General features: G+C 43.9%; 1 protein-coding gene across 1 annotated transcript; it reads left to right on the forward strand.

The window, feature by feature from the left end:
• The first annotated feature begins 799 nt into the window (after positions 1-799).
• Positions 800-17,554, forward strand: LOC135377537 (E3 ubiquitin-protein ligase KCMF1-like). The gene is made up of 7 exons (XM_064610035.1): positions 800-1,022; positions 1,754-1,921; positions 3,333-3,472; positions 8,726-8,827; positions 10,144-10,303; positions 11,380-11,674; positions 15,861-17,554. Exons 1-7 carry the CDS (start codon positions 1,007-1,009, stop codon positions 16,363-16,365), a joined length of 1,386 nt encoding a protein of 461 aa, XP_064466105.1. The 5' UTR covers positions 800-1,006; the 3' UTR covers positions 16,366-17,554.
• The last annotated feature ends 581 nt before the right edge of the window (positions 17,555-18,135 follow it).

Consider the following 18,135-nt stretch of genomic DNA (forward strand, 5'->3'; position numbering starts at 1 on the left):
AGTCCCCAGCAAAGTAAAAATCGCAACGCTCTATTGCTAAATTATTGTCAAATAAGGTGAATGTATCAAGTGTATTAGAGACAAAACCAGAGAAAGGTCAATATCTACTGATCAACTCCAAGACCACAAAACCAGACAACACCGCGGGCCGCGCCGCCAAACCAAACCGCCAAAGGCCAAAGCACGCCAACGCCACCTAACATTTTCTATGCAATGCGTGATGTTGATCCTCCTTCGTTCGCTGCTGCGTGCGTGGGCTGCATCATGGGCTGCATGGACTTCACGTGGGTGTTGAAAGCACATAAATCGACAAATGCTATGCACAACAAATAAAAGTCCACCATTGTAAATATTTATTGCATTGACGAGTCTGTTTTTACAGTAATATCTTCTGCGCTTCATTTTTGTTAATTTGTAACGTCAACAATATGCAGTGGTCTGCAATGGTTGTGTTGCAAGTTGCAAGATAAGAAACCAAGCCATAAGCAATCATTTTCGCTTATTCTGCTGAGCTATTACGTCAAGTAAAAACACAATTAGCAAAAATGATGCACTGGATTATCTTCAGTTGCGCTATTATTCTCTTATTATTATTTTTTTTGCACGTTGCATGACTAGTATATTTTTTGAAAACTACACAGGGGCAAGTGGTGGGCCCCCAGGGTTGATGCCATTATGAATGTCTAAAGAAAAAGCTGAGCCGTTCATTCATTTAATCTGATGGAATTTCGGTTTGCACCAGCTTATATAGATTAAGATTTCAAATAAATTAGTACACAACGAAATGTGTAGTTGATATGCTCTAGCTTGCGTGACGTCAGCATACCCGAGAACGCCGGATAGACTGCGTACCTTCGGTCGGATTCCGCAATTTTGTTAGGTATTTGTATTATAGAAACAGTATAAATGTTAATAACGTAAACGCTGATTTCATGTAGGAAGGGAAAGTTGTAGTGTTCACCTTATTTAGAAGGGAACTTTAGCCCCCACTCGAAGTATTTCTAGGATGTCTCGACACGAAGGTGAGTTACTATCACGAGGCCTAGACGCAGATGGTGAAAATGGCTGCTTTCCTAACGCCGTACTGCTATATTAGTAGGATCTATGGTGATCGTGCAACCGATTGAGCACCGTTTTGGTGGACGCTGTGCATTCACGTCGGAATTTCTGTGTGAACGCAAAATGAGGGACAGAAACGCATAATGCAGTGTTAGTGCCTAGGCCTACAACTTTATGATAATTTCAACCCGTGAGCTTCTGGTATCATACTTCGATTTTTTGATTGGAAGAAAGAATCGCATCTGTCATTTTACTATAGTCGTATTTCCGAAGCAAGTGAACTGTAACCCGTGCGACGCTCCGGACGTCCACAAGTGAAGTCGTTGGTAGTGCTGAGAATTATGCCTCCCATAGTATTACTCAAACAAACAAACATCACACATTGGAAGTAGTGTCTTCATCAAAACTTCGGAGTGTGTGTTGTACGTGTTATTCAAGTTTGCGATCTGCTCGTCAGCTGTGACAGCGCTTCCATTTTGTTTTCTATTACCTGAGTAAACAAGATTGTAGCTTTTTTCATCTGTATGGTACGCGTTCATCCAGAAACCGTTTCCGTATGAACGTAGTACATTAATGACAGTCCACAGAGGCAGCTCTGTTTACCTTCTGTTCTGTATATACTGTGATCTCCCCAGTGATGTTTCACCTTGTTGTGTCACACTTGCCGTAATATTGCACATATTTTCACTTTCAGGAGTAAGCTGTGACTCCTGCTTGAAAGCAAATTTTAGGGGCAAGCGGTACAAGTGTCTTATTTGTTACGATTATGACCTTTGTGCCACATGCTATGAAGCAGGAGCGACAAATACGAGGCACACTCCTGACCACCCAATGCAGTGCATTCTTACTCGATCGGATTTCGGTGAGTTATTACGAGGCGCTATCTGAAGCGTACTGGTGACAAAGCCATTACATGAAATACATACATGTGCTTATATGTATAATACAGCAACACCAATAAGCAAAGAAAAGAAAAAAAATGTATCGCAAGTACCTGTACTTGATCTTGGGTGATCTGTTGCGTTCAAGTTCAGGACCAGGTACATGTAAAAAAGATGTTTTTCTTGCTTTCTATCTTATGTGAGAAGTAGACCTCTGAGAATTAAGGAAGGTGTTCTCCTTCATTCTCAGCTGTTTTCTGTTATGTGACAGTATTCAAAGGAAGTTTGCGCACTGCCTGTTAGAGTTCATCCTTCACTATGTCCTGAAATGCTTCGAAGCAAAGAACGTGACAGTGCCTTGATGTACCATGCTCGCCACTTCTAAGCAATCTTCTGTTACTGTGACCTTGCTCTGATAATTGCTCGACTGGTGGGCAACGAGGGAAGCCATATCGGACTCGTCGAGGGGTGCTCGGGTATTCGCTACTATCACTTCTCTGCACTTGTACGAACAGAGCCTCACGCTTATACACGCACATAGGAAAAGTGCTAATCTAGGACTTTCCTGAATGATAGCTTTGTGCCACCCTTATATCGGCGCTTATCTTCGAAAACACTGCGGAGGCCTGCGTCTAGTCATTTGTTGCTAAATACTTTGTCAGACTTAAGATGATTATAATATTGCTTGTCGCATATAATTTGTCGCTTCAGGTTGCTAGAGGACTTTGGTTTGGCTCTGTGATTGCAAGGGGGTGTTGAGTGGACCTGGATGCTATTGACAAATGTTGCACAGCAACATGCATACTAACAGAACAGCTTTTTCCTTTTTTCCCCCCGCTTTTGATTAGAACTAGATTTCACTCTTTGAAGTTAAACCACACAGAAGCTTGATTATACGGGCATCCTAAAAGTGATGTAAACGGTGGCTATTTTACGACAGTCTTACTTCATTTGTTTGGCTAGGCTGCTCGAATATTTTCTCCAGCTTCCATGAGCTGCAACAACAAATTTCTTTCACCGTGCAACGGATTCGAAGGACAAGTGCATAAGGGTGTCTAGTCGACTTAGTGAGTTGCATTCCTCTTTTCTGAGATAAGTGCTGATATATAGGGGTAGCACATGGCTAGCATTCAGGAGTGTCAGAGAAGCCGTTATCTTTTTGTGTGTGTGTGTGTTTGTGTGATGCTCTATTTGTACACATGTAGACAGCAAGCGATAGGAGTGAACACCTGACCTCCGCTCAACGAGCCCAATACCGATTGCCTAGTTACCCGCGCGTTGAGCGCAGCGGGCCATGGTGGCGGAACACTGGAAGTCACAAGCATAGTACATGCTGCGAGACGTTTTCTTACTATACCATTTGCAGGACTACAACACAGTTCTTTTCTTCAGATTTGTACTATGGTGGCGAAGCAGTTTCGGTAGAACAGCCCCAGTCGTTTACGTGTCCTATCTGTGGCAAGATGGGTTTCACTGAAGCAACGCTTCAAGAGCATGTTACCTCAGAACACACAGATACGTCTTTTGAAGTTGTAAGTTTCTCAAATGTGCTTTCAAAATATGGTGTGCGAGTGCAAGTGGCTGCAAATGATTGTCTTTCTATAGCATCGTATTATTTTGTGCATTTTACGCATATACTATTATATTGTTCTTCGCGATTGTATGAGAGTAACACAGCACCAGGACTAACAGGGTGGTTTATGGATAATTTTGAATATGCATTGTAAAGGGGCACTCAAGTGGTTAGTGTTTGAGGCTCTCATGGGCTACTGAGAGCAGGTATATTCTGTACTCAGTGCTCATTAGTTTAAATACACTCGTACTGCTACGCAGGAAGAGGTACTATTAGGCTCTATACGCTACGACAGTACGTCTCTGTGCATGAGAGAAAGAAAAGGTTGGAGTAAGCATATGACAAAGCGTCTGTCCGCTCAGAAAGTAGCAATAAGGGGGCATTCGCAGACGGGCCACAACGCTGTGGTGAAAAAGATGAAGCGACATCAGTGACATCACATCTAGTTGTTGTGGTACCTTATTTTAAAGTGATCCAATGAGACCATTCTACGTGCACAAGGGGAAAGGGAAAAGCTGAGGTGCTGCGCAAAAGGCTAACCTACTGTCATAGCGTACTTTGCAATGCGTGCCGACTAAGGTGTGCGGAACAAGGAGCTTCACATCAAAATGACAAATGAATATAGTAGCCGACCGATTTTCCGGACCTGACGGTGACCGGAAACAGAACAGATACAGCAGTCCGAAAAACCCGACGATCACTAAATTCAACATTATTTCACCACAGCTGCACCAAAGAAGTCTATAATTGTGCCCCGTCACATCTGGCGCTTGCGTATCATGATGTAAGCTTGCATTTGCGCGAGCCTCATTGGTTCGTTGCACATATTTGACAATAGCGACAACACGCTCCACCATGCCTGCGGTCGACGGTTGTGGACGGTTGTCTACAGAGTCTGACTCACTTTCCGGCTGCACGGTTTATCGAGCAGACTTTCTCATAGCGTTGCACAACTCGGGAGAAGGTCCCGACTACCAAAAGTGCCCCCGTGGCATCACCTAGAGGTACGGCTTGGGAGTTTTACAGGAGCCTAGGATTCCAATTACCAATCCAATCCAAGTGCACAATGCAAAATGGCTGTTTCAAAGTTGCCACCACAGTGCCGAAAGTAGTGGTGTTGGTGTGTCTGCGCAAGCGTTTTGGTCCGGGAAATTGAGCGTTCGGACTTCGAGCTCTCCGGAAAAACAGTCGCAAACTCTATTAATCCTACGGCAAAAGTCGCCGTTCGGCGTGGGAGTCCGTAGCATCGAACGAGTCTGAATAACTGGCGTCCGAAATATCAATCTGCTGCCGTACCGTATTTTCCGGAATATTAGTCGCACCTTTGTACAAGTCGCAGCCCCCTTCACAAACGTCCTGAAGTTTTCAAGTTCTTTCCTTGAAGTTTTCTGGCAGTTTCTGGCAGGTTGTCTCTGATTGCCAGCTTGTGCCGCTTCATAAACTGAAAACACCACGATGGGTCACCGGCACGTTCATCTCCATAGCCAGCGTCCTTTGCCTTATGGTGCACCTGCACTCTGGATAGTCCCGTACCACCGCTCATTGCTCCACAGGATCCACTTGCGCAACCGGTCCTCCAACTGTGGCCAATGCGCCTTCTTTCCACGGTCGGCTTTCTTGGACGACTGAATTGACCGCAGTGTGGTCGCAGCCTTCTGCCAGTCTTAGTGAACTAACTTTTCACTCACGTCGAAGTGCCTCCCGGCAGCCCGGTTCCCGTTCTCGAGTGCGTAGTCAACAATGCATAACTTAAACTTCACGCATCATTGCAGGAGTCGTGCAAAAAGCATGACTTCTCCTAGTACCGGCCGGTGCCACGATGAGAAGTGAAGTGGCGTTTCAGGTTACCACGTGGTGAATGGAGTGGTATGCCAGAAGTGGAAGCCACCGTCGTGGGTGGAAGATTGTGCACGAACTCATTGGCGATGGTGGGCGATAATGGCGATAATGAGCAAAAACAAATTGCATATAAGTCTCACCTTTGTATAAGACACATCGTCAATATTTTAGGAAAATATGGTATGTCAGAATTATGCAATATCCCATGACATGTGGACTACCACCTGAAACCGTATTTTTGTCAGGAACAGTGTTGTACAACATACAATACAAGAAATCTCGTTCCTCTGCAGACTTCACAATCGCACGATTGCACTTATTATAACAGTCCTAACACCGCTCTATCTTCTTGTGTGCACACACGTCTGCAATCTGGCCTGTACTGCTCCGCTCACAGTGGGGTAGTGGCTGTGACTGCCGCTACTACAGAATATGTGTCACGGCGAGGTGTACCTCTACGTGTTCCAGCCAAGTCGGAGCTCTCCTTGTACGGTGTTGATTGGACAATGGAATGCAGGTTCCCACAATATATTTCCTTCAACAATTGGCTTTCATTACCAATGGCGCAACGGAGGAACCTTGTTCCTTTCGCATTACAGTCAAGGTGACGGGATCTTTCATACCGGAAACAGAAATTTTTGCACTTTTGTGCCCATTTAAGTGTCAGAGTTCAAACTCGACAGGGCATGTTTGTTTTGCGTATTAGGGCAATGGAATTTGGATTTCAGTGTCTCTAGATAAGGAAGTGTTGCCTGGCTGAATGTCACAGTACTGTTAAGTACTGTTAAGTACTGTAAGTACTGTTGAAGTACTGTATCACAGTATTGTCAGTCAGAACAATGCTGCAACAATGTTGCAAAACAGCGATCTCATGACTATGATGACTGCTGTGACTGATTGCTTACTGTATGTATTGTACTGTATGTATGTTAATGTTACGTTTGTTCAATGAAATCGTATTACAAAACAGCCTTTCACGTAACAAGTCAGGCATAATGTGGGATAATGCTTTCCAATGTCATTGGTTGATGGTATGTATTTCTTGCCATTACGTATATGTGTGCACGTCTTACACTGCACAGTTAAATAGGTGCTGCTCTCCTTGCACGATCTAAATCGGCATAAATGTACATTCTTAAGATTGAGATGCAAAAACATGTGAGCTCGTGTCCTTTGCTCGAAAGTGTGTAGTAAAGCACTGTGCAGAAATGTATGCTGTAGAACTTATGCTGCTCTAAGATGTCTTTGGAACATGCTTGTATAGTTGATGACATACAGGACGTATCACATACTTAGGTATCAACATTTAATTCAGTTTCCTCAGTGCTCCTCATTTTTTCAAACTTGTTTAAACTATTTACCATCACAATAATGCGTATTCCCCACACTGCCTGGCATGCTGGAATAAAGTGAGGGAGACCACTATGTATGTCTATAGCCACATATTTTGTAGCATGTTTGGTGGATGTTAGGCAAGGACCAAGTTTTAGAAACTTTGACAACTAGACTCCGTCAAACAATACGACATGCAGGAAAATGTGGAGGCATATGGCATATAATACCATATAAGTTGTTGAATTCGCGGGTTCAATAATTCGCGAATGTGTGAGGAGCCAGCATCGGGCAATAATTCGCGGAACCTTAAATTCCCGCTACTGCGGGGTGTCGTCCTTGCACCAAGCGGCTTTGGAGCCCGTTGCATTTGTCTTCCCTTTGAGGGCTGCGATTAGGGTCCTCACTCAGCTGGGGTCATTGCCGAATTGCCCTGTCTCCAATCATTCTCATCATTCGATAGTGATTCGGTAACTTTTATAAACGTCCGCGTGGCAACGTGCTTGAACCCATACATGCTGGCTGGTTGATCCAGGCTCACATGGAACTGGAATCACGGGATGCATGAAGGCTGGACTACTACGTCCACTTGCAAAGAATGAGGCAATGCCGTGCAATACTGCAACACACCGCGTACATAGTTTGCCTCAGCATCCTGGGCCAGATTTCTCACGTATTTCTTTATCGTATTTCCCTGTAATTGGCTCGAATATTTTGCGGAACTTTAACTAAATTCGCGAAGAAACGAGAGCTCGTGAATTTCGCGAAAATTGGTTCCTTGCGAAAATTACTACTTATACAGTACTCTATTCGCGCTGGCGCAGGATATGGATAGCATGCAGTCATGATCAGGGTGCGATCGTGATTCCTCTTGCATGCGGACATCTTGGGTCCGAGTAGAGATCAACAACAGGGACATCTGTTCCCCTGTTCAGGAACTAGATTACATGCTTAAGGGAGAATTGGTGTGGGTGCAATGTGCCAGAAAACACCAAAAACACCAATACTCAGATATGGATGCATTTGTGGAAAAAGAGGGAAAGGGAGATTTGGGAATCTTTTTTGATGGAAAAAAGGGGACATGTTTGTTAGTACGGCTTCCTTGTTTCTGATGAAGGAACTACAATTCCTGTCTGCATAAATACAAGTGATGTTGTGATTAAATCTTGTTGAAAGTGGAGCGTTCTCAATCGTGTCGTCGTCTTTTTCGTCTGTTTGTTTTAGCACTTTTAATGATGAATTCAGGCCCAGTTTTTTTAAGTTAATGACAATCCCCATTCACAGATTCCCATCATGTCATCCAGTTTTTCTTTCTCCCTCTGGTTCTTCATGACAGGCTTGTGGTGGTACCGCGATGAAGTATGGCGGAGCATGTGAGGAAAGCCTGTTGGAGACACGCTGAAATAGCAACCTTTACAGACGTTTGGGAGACACGCTTGCCAACCTTGGGAGTGCTAAATGTAACTGTGTCGTGCTATTTTCTCTTAATTCGCCACTTCAGTGGCTAACACGATTAGCTCCCGACGGGTGGCGGTAAGTGAAAATGTCGCCCCCTATATCAAGTGTGGATGGCAAAGATCTCTCAAGCGGGGTTGCGGTGATCATGATTGGGCCACTGATCCGCATCATGCCTGAGAGTGGAATTGGGATATAAAAGTACAGCCTGTGGTTCTTGGGTTTAACTAGGATGATGCTTGACTGGCAGGACCGACGGAATGGTGCTTAACTAAGATAACACTTGATGGTGTCATCAAGAAACTGTCGGCCAAGGGAATATATGCGTATAAACTTAACAGACTGCATGGCATGGGAGTGTGCACATAGGATGTGTAATGCTTAGTTCGTACTACACTGTGGGTATGGTATAGATACTGCCCTCTCACAAACATGGCGTGAACAGATAGTGTGATATTGCGTGGGAGGTGTATTGCCTTGAACAGGCTTGCTCACTTTGGTCAGCTGCATCCTTCCAGTTTTCTTTTAGAGATTTGAGAGTAGTAGATGCCTGATTGTTTGCCTTGATCTTCTGCTGACTTTGTAGGTGTGCCCTGTATGTGCTGCACTACCTGGTGGGGAACCAAACCATGTTACTGAAGACTTTGCTGCGCATCTTAGTTTAGAACACAGGAGTTCTAGAGATCTTGTATCCTTTCCATACATTGATTTGCTGTCTTAGCCACGACAAAGACGACTTGTCTGGAGCGGTTCATGCACCCCAATCTTCCGTTGTTGTCAGTGACTCTACCATACTTCCTCATTTATGTGTCTGTACCAACTTATAGTACCAGCCAGGTATAAGTGAGCTGCAGCTGTTCTTCCTTTTCAGTTATGTTTCCTGCTAATCATTTAAAAAATAAGACACAGTGCAGCATTTGAAGTACACTGTTCTTATTGGAATATGCAGGGGACTTATATTCACATGCAAAGTTTCTTTCAATGTGGAGTTGTTCAAAGTAAGGACAACTTTTGGGAGGTCATGCTTACTCTTGAGGTTGACTGTAGCTGCGTGTTTATGCATCAGACCCCTTACTATATGTGTCATGGAAATGCTGCATATAGCAAAGGTATGAGTCATTATCATAATCAAATTGGACACAGATGTGGTCCTCACAGTGAAAAAGGTCTACTGTAGTTGATACTTTAATACATGTAAGGCTAGCATAAATGTTGTCCACTTGCAGCCACAGACCATTCCAGACATTTTAGACAAAGTCACATTGCGAGGGGTTGATACTACTACTGACCTAGCAATTTTCTGACATGTCTTATTATTCTAAACAACTTTGTTTTGTTCAACAAATCAACCTTCTTTTTGAGTCTGCAGACATTGTTTTTGATATTGACATCAGGTAAAAAAAGGGGTCCATGAGAGCAGGATCAATCCCACAGAATATCACGCAAGTGCTTTGCACCTTTAGTATGACATTTAGCATCATTAAAAATGTGTCAAACTTTGCTATACCTGACTTTCGAAAAAAGTACACTACTGTTATCTTGCAATGCAATTGGGCCCCCATGAGCAAGTTTCTAAGGGCCAGAGATGTCGGTCGGATGCTGATTGTGAGCATTTCAGCATGCTGGAGATGGTAGCAGACTTTGTGAAAGCAAGTTGCCCATGATTCTGCATTATGCAGGTGACGGGGTAGTGCTTGATTCAGTGTTAGTAAGCAGGAATTGTTACATAGTGTATCTTACAAACAAGATGCACAGTGGTGGCCCGATATTTCCTGTAACAGACTTGTGGGATCCAGTGTGAAACATACATGATCTCTCAGAATCTGCTGCTTGCTCACAAAAATCTGTTCACCTACGGGAATCTTATTGCAGCTAGGCATGTGGGTGTCTCCCTTCATTTGGAAGTGTTGGCATCACCGTAGCTTGTAGCGCAAATCTGCGTTTGAGAAATGTGAAATTGAGCTAAGCGTACTCTTATATATAACCCTTGACCAAATGCAAAAGGATGAGCCTTCAGGATCACGCCATGTAAGACGGATACCACATCCTGCGGGCCGAGGCATGAGTAGTGCTCGTGCCAGGCGCTCGCAGATGCAATTTTCTTCGACAGGTGGCCTGTCGGCTCTTTCTCCTAGTAATCGGGAATCTATGGATCCCATTGCAGGTGAGTCAAGTTTTGTGTAACAGTTATATAGTGTTAAGTATTGGCAAATAGCTGCAGAAGGTTTCAGTGTTTTCTTTGCTATCATGAATATCGGGAGCAATTATCAGATTTAGCATCCTCGTCAGCAAAACGCCGGGGGTGGGGGGGGTCTCTCTTCTGAATTCCATGTCTATTGCTGATCATGATCTGGGAATGCGATCCCTCATGACTACAAGGCTATGATTCTTGAACTCATTCTATGAATTTGTTTGATGATCTTTACGACAGTCAGGTTTTGGAATGTTTCAAAGAAGTGCGACTACAAGGTGACTAATTATCTGAAATTCATTAACTTTTTAATTAGGGGATTCCGGGCAAAAGCGAGACAGCAGATTGAGAGACTATCCTAGTTGCAAGCCATTTCATGTTTAACAAATCGTGAAAAACGCACGCACGTGCGTTAAAATATCGATCCTCGAATTTTGGTATGCAAATGAGCCGAAAACCGCGGCGAACGGGAACGCGGGGAGCACAGCACTCATTTCATATCAGAGAGCCATGTGATTTGGAGCGATGGAGATGGTTCTCCGGAGTAGGTGCCGCTCAGCTGGCCAGATAAACCGCTTTCCGGCCCAGGCAGGCCCCAGTCAGCGAGGTGATGAGCTCCTCAGGTGCGCTTTTTCGGTTTCGGCTCATTTGCATATCGAAATTTGGCGATTGATATTTTAAGGCATGTGCGTTCATTTTAAGGCAATGTGTTCAATGAGGATAGTCTCTCAATCTGCTATCTCTCTCTCGCCCGAAATTCCCTAATTAAAAAGTTAATTAATGAATTTCACGTAATTAGTCATCTTGTAGTTGCATACTCTCTTCCAGAGGATGTTTGCCTCGATGTAGAACTCAACTGCACAAATGACATCTATGCTGCTCTTATAGCTTTTTATAAAAATTCTTTAAAGGCTAAAGAAAAAACACACTGTATATCTGGCCTCCTTCATGATATATGATCCAGCCATGCAGTATTTTGTCAATGATTGCGCAACCTCAGGTGTGGAACGTGTGCTTACACTGTGCAACTTTACTCTCACCGCACGTAGAACTTCTTTCGCAACTGTCAGGAGTTCGACGGACAGCTACTCTTGCTCAGTCAAACACGTCGTCCCAAATCCAGCAACTGCAAATGCAACTACAGTTGGAACGGCAGCAGGCCCAAGCCGCACGGCAGCACCTTGAACGCCTTCCGCGCCGACAGGCTCATCTAGGCAGTACAGGTGCTGCCACGGGTGCTGCCTCTACTGGTAGCCATGCTCACTACGCCATGGTCCTCGAGACCACCCCTAGTCCAGCTGCAGCAACTTCATCTCCTTCTGCTTCCCAGTTCTTATTGTCAAGGTACATTTCCTATCTGTGTGAACTGTTGTTAGCTATCATTTTTTGCCTCTTGCGCTGCTGTAAAATATTTCAAAGCAGAGAGCAAAATTCCCAGTTATTCAAGTTAATCAGGGCACTAAACAGCTTGCCGAACGTTTTCCAATTAGCGTGCTGCATGGAGGGACAAAGCTCGCAGTATTTAAATATGTAATTCCTTTAGCTCTAGTGGGTGTATTTTCCAAGGAACAGTGCCATTCAAAGAGCATAATATGCATGGCACTCTCATTCTTTCCCTGTGTTACCCGGCTACATCACAAAGCTCCCACGTATCAAAATGCCGTATTTCAGGCGCTGGAACTCTGATGTTTCACTCTCTTTGCTGATGAGTGGCCCCGTTCTGACAAACTCTAGCGCGCTGAGTGTACCAGTTTTGGTAACACCGCAGTGAACTCATCACAACGCACGTGGCACTATGGTAGCGCCATTGCCAGATATTCATACCCATTTGTTGAACAGTACAGCGCTAACAGTATAGTCTGTGTGTGAAATGAAACATTGAAGACTATTGGCACAGTTTGAACTTGCTCAGTTGTGGGTTCCAAGAGGAAGGACGTTTCAAACCTTCCTCACTTTCCAACTGCAATAAATTGATGTGTAAGCATCCCGTGTTATGACGTCAAAAGGCGGTTTTATTGTCGGCAAGGCACCGCAGGGAGGAGCACGAGTGTGAAGAGTGCAGTGAATATTTTGTCGGTTTGCAAGTATTCTGTACCTTTAGTGCCAATAATTTTGGAACACTTTCACCGTCGGCAGTGTACCACACAAAAGCCACACCTCGTGTACCTGTTTAGTTCCCCTTTAAAGACGGGATGCATTTTGGTGGCACACAGGATTAACAGATCCAAGTCTAATTTCTGCAAGGATGTGGTCGCCAACTGATTTTTTTGGACTTGAGAGGGCAATAAAATAATTTCAAATTTCTGGACAAAGGCAAAAACTGACATTGTTTTCCAAAGCCTTTATTTAAAAAAAGACTAAAATAGTCAGAGGGGCTTCAAAAGCTGCAGTTTTTTTAAGGAGTATTCTCAAAAGGGCAATATCAGTAAGTCCATTTTTCTTATCTTATCTGTTCCTTAGCCTTCCACAGATGTTAGGTGCAAAAGTTATCTGATAGACACTGGTGAAAGTGTCCAAACAGCTGCAACAATGTCATTGTTAGATTGCCATTAGGAAATCAGAAAAAAACTCAAAAACTACTAGTACCTGCAGTGATGGTTGTCTCATAAGTAATTTTCAGTTTTAAATGTTTCAATTTTTGCCTTTTGTCTTAAGGTGCATGTTTCTTTCCAAGCCTCATATTTCATGCACACATAAGTAAAAAATGCAGTCATCAGCACATTTTATGTGGCTTTACCTGCTCCATGCATTTAAATAAATCCTTGTACAGCAATGTAAACACCTTACAGGTACCTATTGTAACATTGTCAGTGCATTGAACAGATGGAATATATTTTCATATAACGTGATCAAGATACAGTCAGCCAACATTGTGGGACACTGTTGAACTGTGAAGTATAAATTATTCTTAACTCAGTGTTGTTGATGTTCCTACAGTTTGAATTATGCATTATCCACCTTTGTCTCCTCTGTGTGTGAATAATTTCACCTTCTAGCCACATCAGCAAACCGGACATGGTATATGTTTTGAGGGCTCAGAATGTTTTTCAGTGTGATCTTAATACATAATCATAAGTCATCTTAGCAGCTCTTGATAGATGGGCAATTTATTTTGTTACTGAATAATGTTTATAAAAGTGATAAAATACACAGAATAAAATACTGAATAATACAGTGTATTCACTACCAGCCAGCCCAGTGTGAAACTATGTGTTCAATCGCTGAAATCCTCTGGCACCTTAATTTTTACTTCCTTTCATAACCAATAATTTCTAGTTGATAATCCTGATGTAGTTAAAATATTTCAGAACTTCCTGCATACTACTGCTGCTGAATTAGGGCTTCCTTAAACTGTTGTATGAAAAGTAGTGCTGGCAAGAAACTCAGAACTAAAGCAGTGTTATGTCACGTTTTTTGTTTGCCCACACCAGCCTATTTTAGTACGGTCTGGGAAACCCTAATGTCCGAGATAGTGCGGATTCATCATAATTATCTTCGTATGAACTGTAGCTTTCTCGCTAAGCCTAATCTTTCCCAAAACTGAAGCAAGTCAATTTTATTAAGCTTAGTCATAACAAATGGACATCTGTTTTGCTGTGTCTATAATTCAAGCATTATTTTGGAGCATGACGGTAATCTGGAGAAACGTGTCATAGGCATGCGAACCCAGCAGGCAGTGTGGTCGAGGAAATTAAATTTAATAGGCTGGATAGCATAAATGTCTTGAGAGTTTTGGAAGCAGTGCAGAATGAATGTTTGCACAAGTATTGCTGGTGCAAACAAAGCAAATATAGTAATGGCATTAATGAACACATGTTGCACACATAGTTGTGTGACATTGTAGGAAACTGCCGGACAAATGAGGACATGTAGAGGTGATAATTAAATCATGTATAAACCATCCATGGAGTGCTTTCACAGTATGGCCACCAGCAACAAGAATGAAAAGTACCAATAGTAAAAGTAGCGACAGTAATTCTCACGCAAATTTGCCATCTTTCAGACGTCCTCATAAGCAGATAAAATAGCATACACACAGGGAAGCTGGTGGACAAGATCCATGATGCCGAACGTCTGAGCTTGGGTATAACAGCAACAGGACATAATGTAACACACAGCTTGTGTGTGAGCTCATGTTACATCATGCCCCTGGTTTTCTGCTGCGGCAAATGAAAAATTCCACGGCACCGACGTGTAAATTCCGCGATTTTCAGTGGCAAGGAGTCAAGAGCTGCTTGAAATGGGAAACACTTTATTTTCTTGGATAATGTGGGAACAAAAATATTTTATAAACGTACAGATTCAAAGCACCGCTGTGGCTCAGCTCGGCATTACATGATATTGTGTGTTCTCCTCCGACAGCAAATGCCGTCTGTCGCCTGCAATCATTTTATACCTGCTGAAAGGTCTTTCAGCATCTACAGAGTTTATAGGAATTGACAAATACTTGATCGCAATAGATGCTAAATTCAGAGCGAGCACCCACATTCCGTTCCAAAACCCAATTGCGTATTAACTCGCATAATTTGCGCACTTGTTCTCCCCAAAAAAAGTCATAAAAGTTGGGGGTGCACAAATTGCGCGGGAATGTTTGTTACAATATTCAAGTTACGCAGAATTTCAAAATTTTAGTATGCCGGTCATATGGGCTCTCGGTAGAGCCGACATTGACGTTATCACTGCATTGCGCAAGCGCGAAAGAAGTACCCAAATACCACGCGGCAGCTGACGGTCGGGAGGCAAAATGCCGGCCCACTACCGCTCATATACCGGTGAAATACGTCAAGATGCTGCTGGAAGACGCCGCTAGTCGCACTTGACAACCGAAAGCATGCTGTGTTCGCCAACTTTGTCATGTTGTGCAGTAAGGTTTGTCATAGCATGTTTGTCCAGCTTTTTTTTTTTTTTTCAGCATTTTGTAGTTCGAGTGATATTATCGTCCATCGTGTCAGTGGACCATCACCCAAAAGTGTGCGCGAATAAAACAAAAGCACCGCAATAACTTAGGTAGCACTGACGGCGTTGCGAAAAGCAATCACCACGGTCGCTGAGACGCGCGTGCCAGATATCTGCATGCGAAAACGCGGGTGCGCAAATTACGCGATGTTTTTGTTTTCTTGTCATTTGTAGTGCTAAACTAGGGGTGCGCAATTTATGCGATGGCACAAAACATGCGAGTACACGCGCTTTTATCTAACGATCTTTCGTGTGAGTGTGCAATACTTCTCCAGAGACGCTGCACGTTGTAGTAACCTTCCACAATGCGCCAATCACGTCCGTCGACCCAATCGGATTTCCGCGAAGCTCTGTGCTAAACGAAGGATTCGGCGACGAATTCCTGGTTCTGCGAAATTTCGCGGAATTGCGGAAAACCCGGGCCTTAATCATGCTGCTGTTTTGCCTGAGCTCATGCTTTGGTCGTCAAGGTTACTTTCTCACACTTACCCTTTGAAAAGACAATCTTGTCTGTATTTATTTGAAGTGAGCCTTTGCATTGATATGTAGTACAGCATCGAATATTCACCAACAGATACACAGAGCCCAGTCTACCAGATGCTGATCAACAGGCACTGGAAGTGGAACGAGCCGACCGAAGTCTGTTTGCCCAAGAAATGCTGCTGACAACCCTCGCAGAAAAGCTACAGGTAGCCGCAAACGGCTGTGCGGCCAAGGAGTCGAGCCAAAGTGAGACGCTGGGCAGCCGAGACGAGTCTGATAGGGGCAACAGTGCTGCAACTCCTCAGCAGAAGTCAAACCCACAGCAGCTGCTGCACGCTTCTTTGCAGCAGCAGCAGCAGCAGGCCAAAAGCACAGCAGGGGCTCGCAAATCGCCAGCCCCATCAAAAGGACAGCCTCCTCGTAATGGTCCTGCAGGTCCTCGAGGAGGAAGTAGCAACGGGCAGCCGGGTGCTGCGAGAGTGCCTTCGAGGGACGGGGTGGTGGGTAGGGGTAGGCCGTCGTCGCCCACGCGCAGGAAGGTGCTGCGCCTTTTGGATGAAAGGAACAAGTCGAGCGAACCCCCGCCGCCCCATTGAGGGCCAAACTCTACTAGGTGAACAAACCCGCTCCCCCTTTCCCCACTCCAAAAGCATTTCCCCATTTTTTGGTCACGTTTAACTCTCCCTCTGCTTTAGTAGAAAGACTGCTCCGCCGTTGGAAGTGACATTTGGTATGTGCTGCGCAATTAATTTAAGTCATGGGATGGAAATAAAGTTTGATGCAGGAAGCAAAGGCAGCATCTGTCGGGCATGCCAGGCTTTACTTTTGTGGAATCGGCTATTTGTGAGTGGCGGACATCTGTAATGGCGTTGCCACCCGTCGAGTGTTATTTAAAAGTTATACAAAAACCTTTCTACGTCTATCTGGCTTCAATTTGTGCAGTTGTAAACCTGGCTCTGTGTGAACACTGCTACTGTGTAGTCTGCCCACCCGTAACGACCAGCAACGGGACACTGACGTGTCGCATGCGTGACGAGATTGTGTACATAGTGACGGAAAGCTCGGTTGCCTACACAAACACCCGTTAGCATGGAAAAGAAGTTTCCTGTGTGCATGTGTGTGTATGGGTGCGTGTGTGTGTTGAGGCCTTTTTTTTTTCTTGAAAGGTGTGCAGGTAATATTTAAGACACTTTCACACTGCTTGAAAATGTTTATCTTAAGCCTAGTCTTATTTAAGGGATGTGCATTTCCAGGAACTTTGTTTTTCTATGCGTTGCAGGGCTGTGCGATTATTCGGGTATTTGGAATACCGAAGCGAATAATTGTACGTCCAAATTCTGATTTGAATATGGAATTCTATGTTCAAATTTCAAGTTGAAAAGATGTCTCCTCCAAACCAGATCTCTGAATAAATTTGAAGCTGAACTCAATTTTTTTTTTTTTCTGTTCACTTTGCACGACTATTCGCTTCGTATTCAGTTCGCTTTTAAAATTACTGTTTGCGCAGCCCTAATGCATTGCTGACATTAGTTATGGTGATGACAAATGTGAATATTAGTGTTTATTCCCTATGGACTTGTTTCTAGCGTTTGGGCAGAAATGATGGCAAGTGGGCCATGTATTTGCTAAAATTTCTCACTGTTTTACACATTTAGAATGGATATGACAATTTGCCTGAAGGTGTTTTGAATTTCCTTCGCAAAATCCACTGCTGTACTAGAACAAAATGTAAACACGATGGGCAAAATAATAAAAGTTTGATGCCGTCTTAGAGGGCTTTCTTGGCACAGGTCAATAGGGTGTCAATCTTTCTAGTTATGAAGAGTTAGCCTGATATTTATGGAAGTAGAAAATTTGAACTCGGATGCTAGCAACAATGCTGCTGCTTTATTTTGCTACGGCTCACCATAATTTCACACCCATTTTACACTTCGTACCAGGAAGTTAAGTGCCCACTCAATTGTTGGCAACGAGGTAACTTCTCAGCACAGAGCTTTGGCCATGGCTTGTATTGCACTGCTGGTTGCTGTAATGTGAAGCAGCGTGCGGATTCGTTGTTTTTTAACATTTGTTGTGGGTAGTCGAGAAGATGTGCAGATGTTTTTGCGAAACAAAGTAAGGTTTACGTACTGTCGTCGCAAATAGGGGGGGAGACTTGCCACATGCAGTGGAAGGTTTCGGAATGAAAAAATGCACACAGAGTAATTCGTGTGACACCGTTCGTCTACTAGTCTACTACCTGTCAGACCATAGTGGTTCTGTCCGTTACAGCTCAGTATGATCCACGGATTTAGAGGCCCTAAATGTAGACGTTCCCCGAATTTTGTACCGTTCATCTATTTCATCTAGCTACACTGGGTGAGCCG

This window comes from Ornithodoros turicata, chromosome 1, assembly GCF_037126465.1.
Source record: "Ornithodoros turicata isolate Travis chromosome 1, ASM3712646v1, whole genome shotgun sequence".
NCBI lineage: Eukaryota > Metazoa > Arthropoda > Arachnida > Ixodida > Argasidae > Ornithodoros > Ornithodoros turicata.

What these genes read in the sequence shown, in the direction of transcription:
- LOC135377537 (XM_064610035.1), top strand. An exon ending in TCTTACTCGATCGGATTTCG is followed by an intron (nt 1,922 to 3,332) that starts GTGAGTTATTAC and finishes TCTTTTCTTCAG; the next exon opens with ATTTGTACTATGGTGGCGAA. An exon ending in ATCTATGGATCCCATTGCAG is followed by an intron (nt 10,304 to 11,379) that starts GTGAGTCAAGTT and finishes CACCGCACGTAG; the next exon opens with AACTTCTTTCGCAACTGTCA.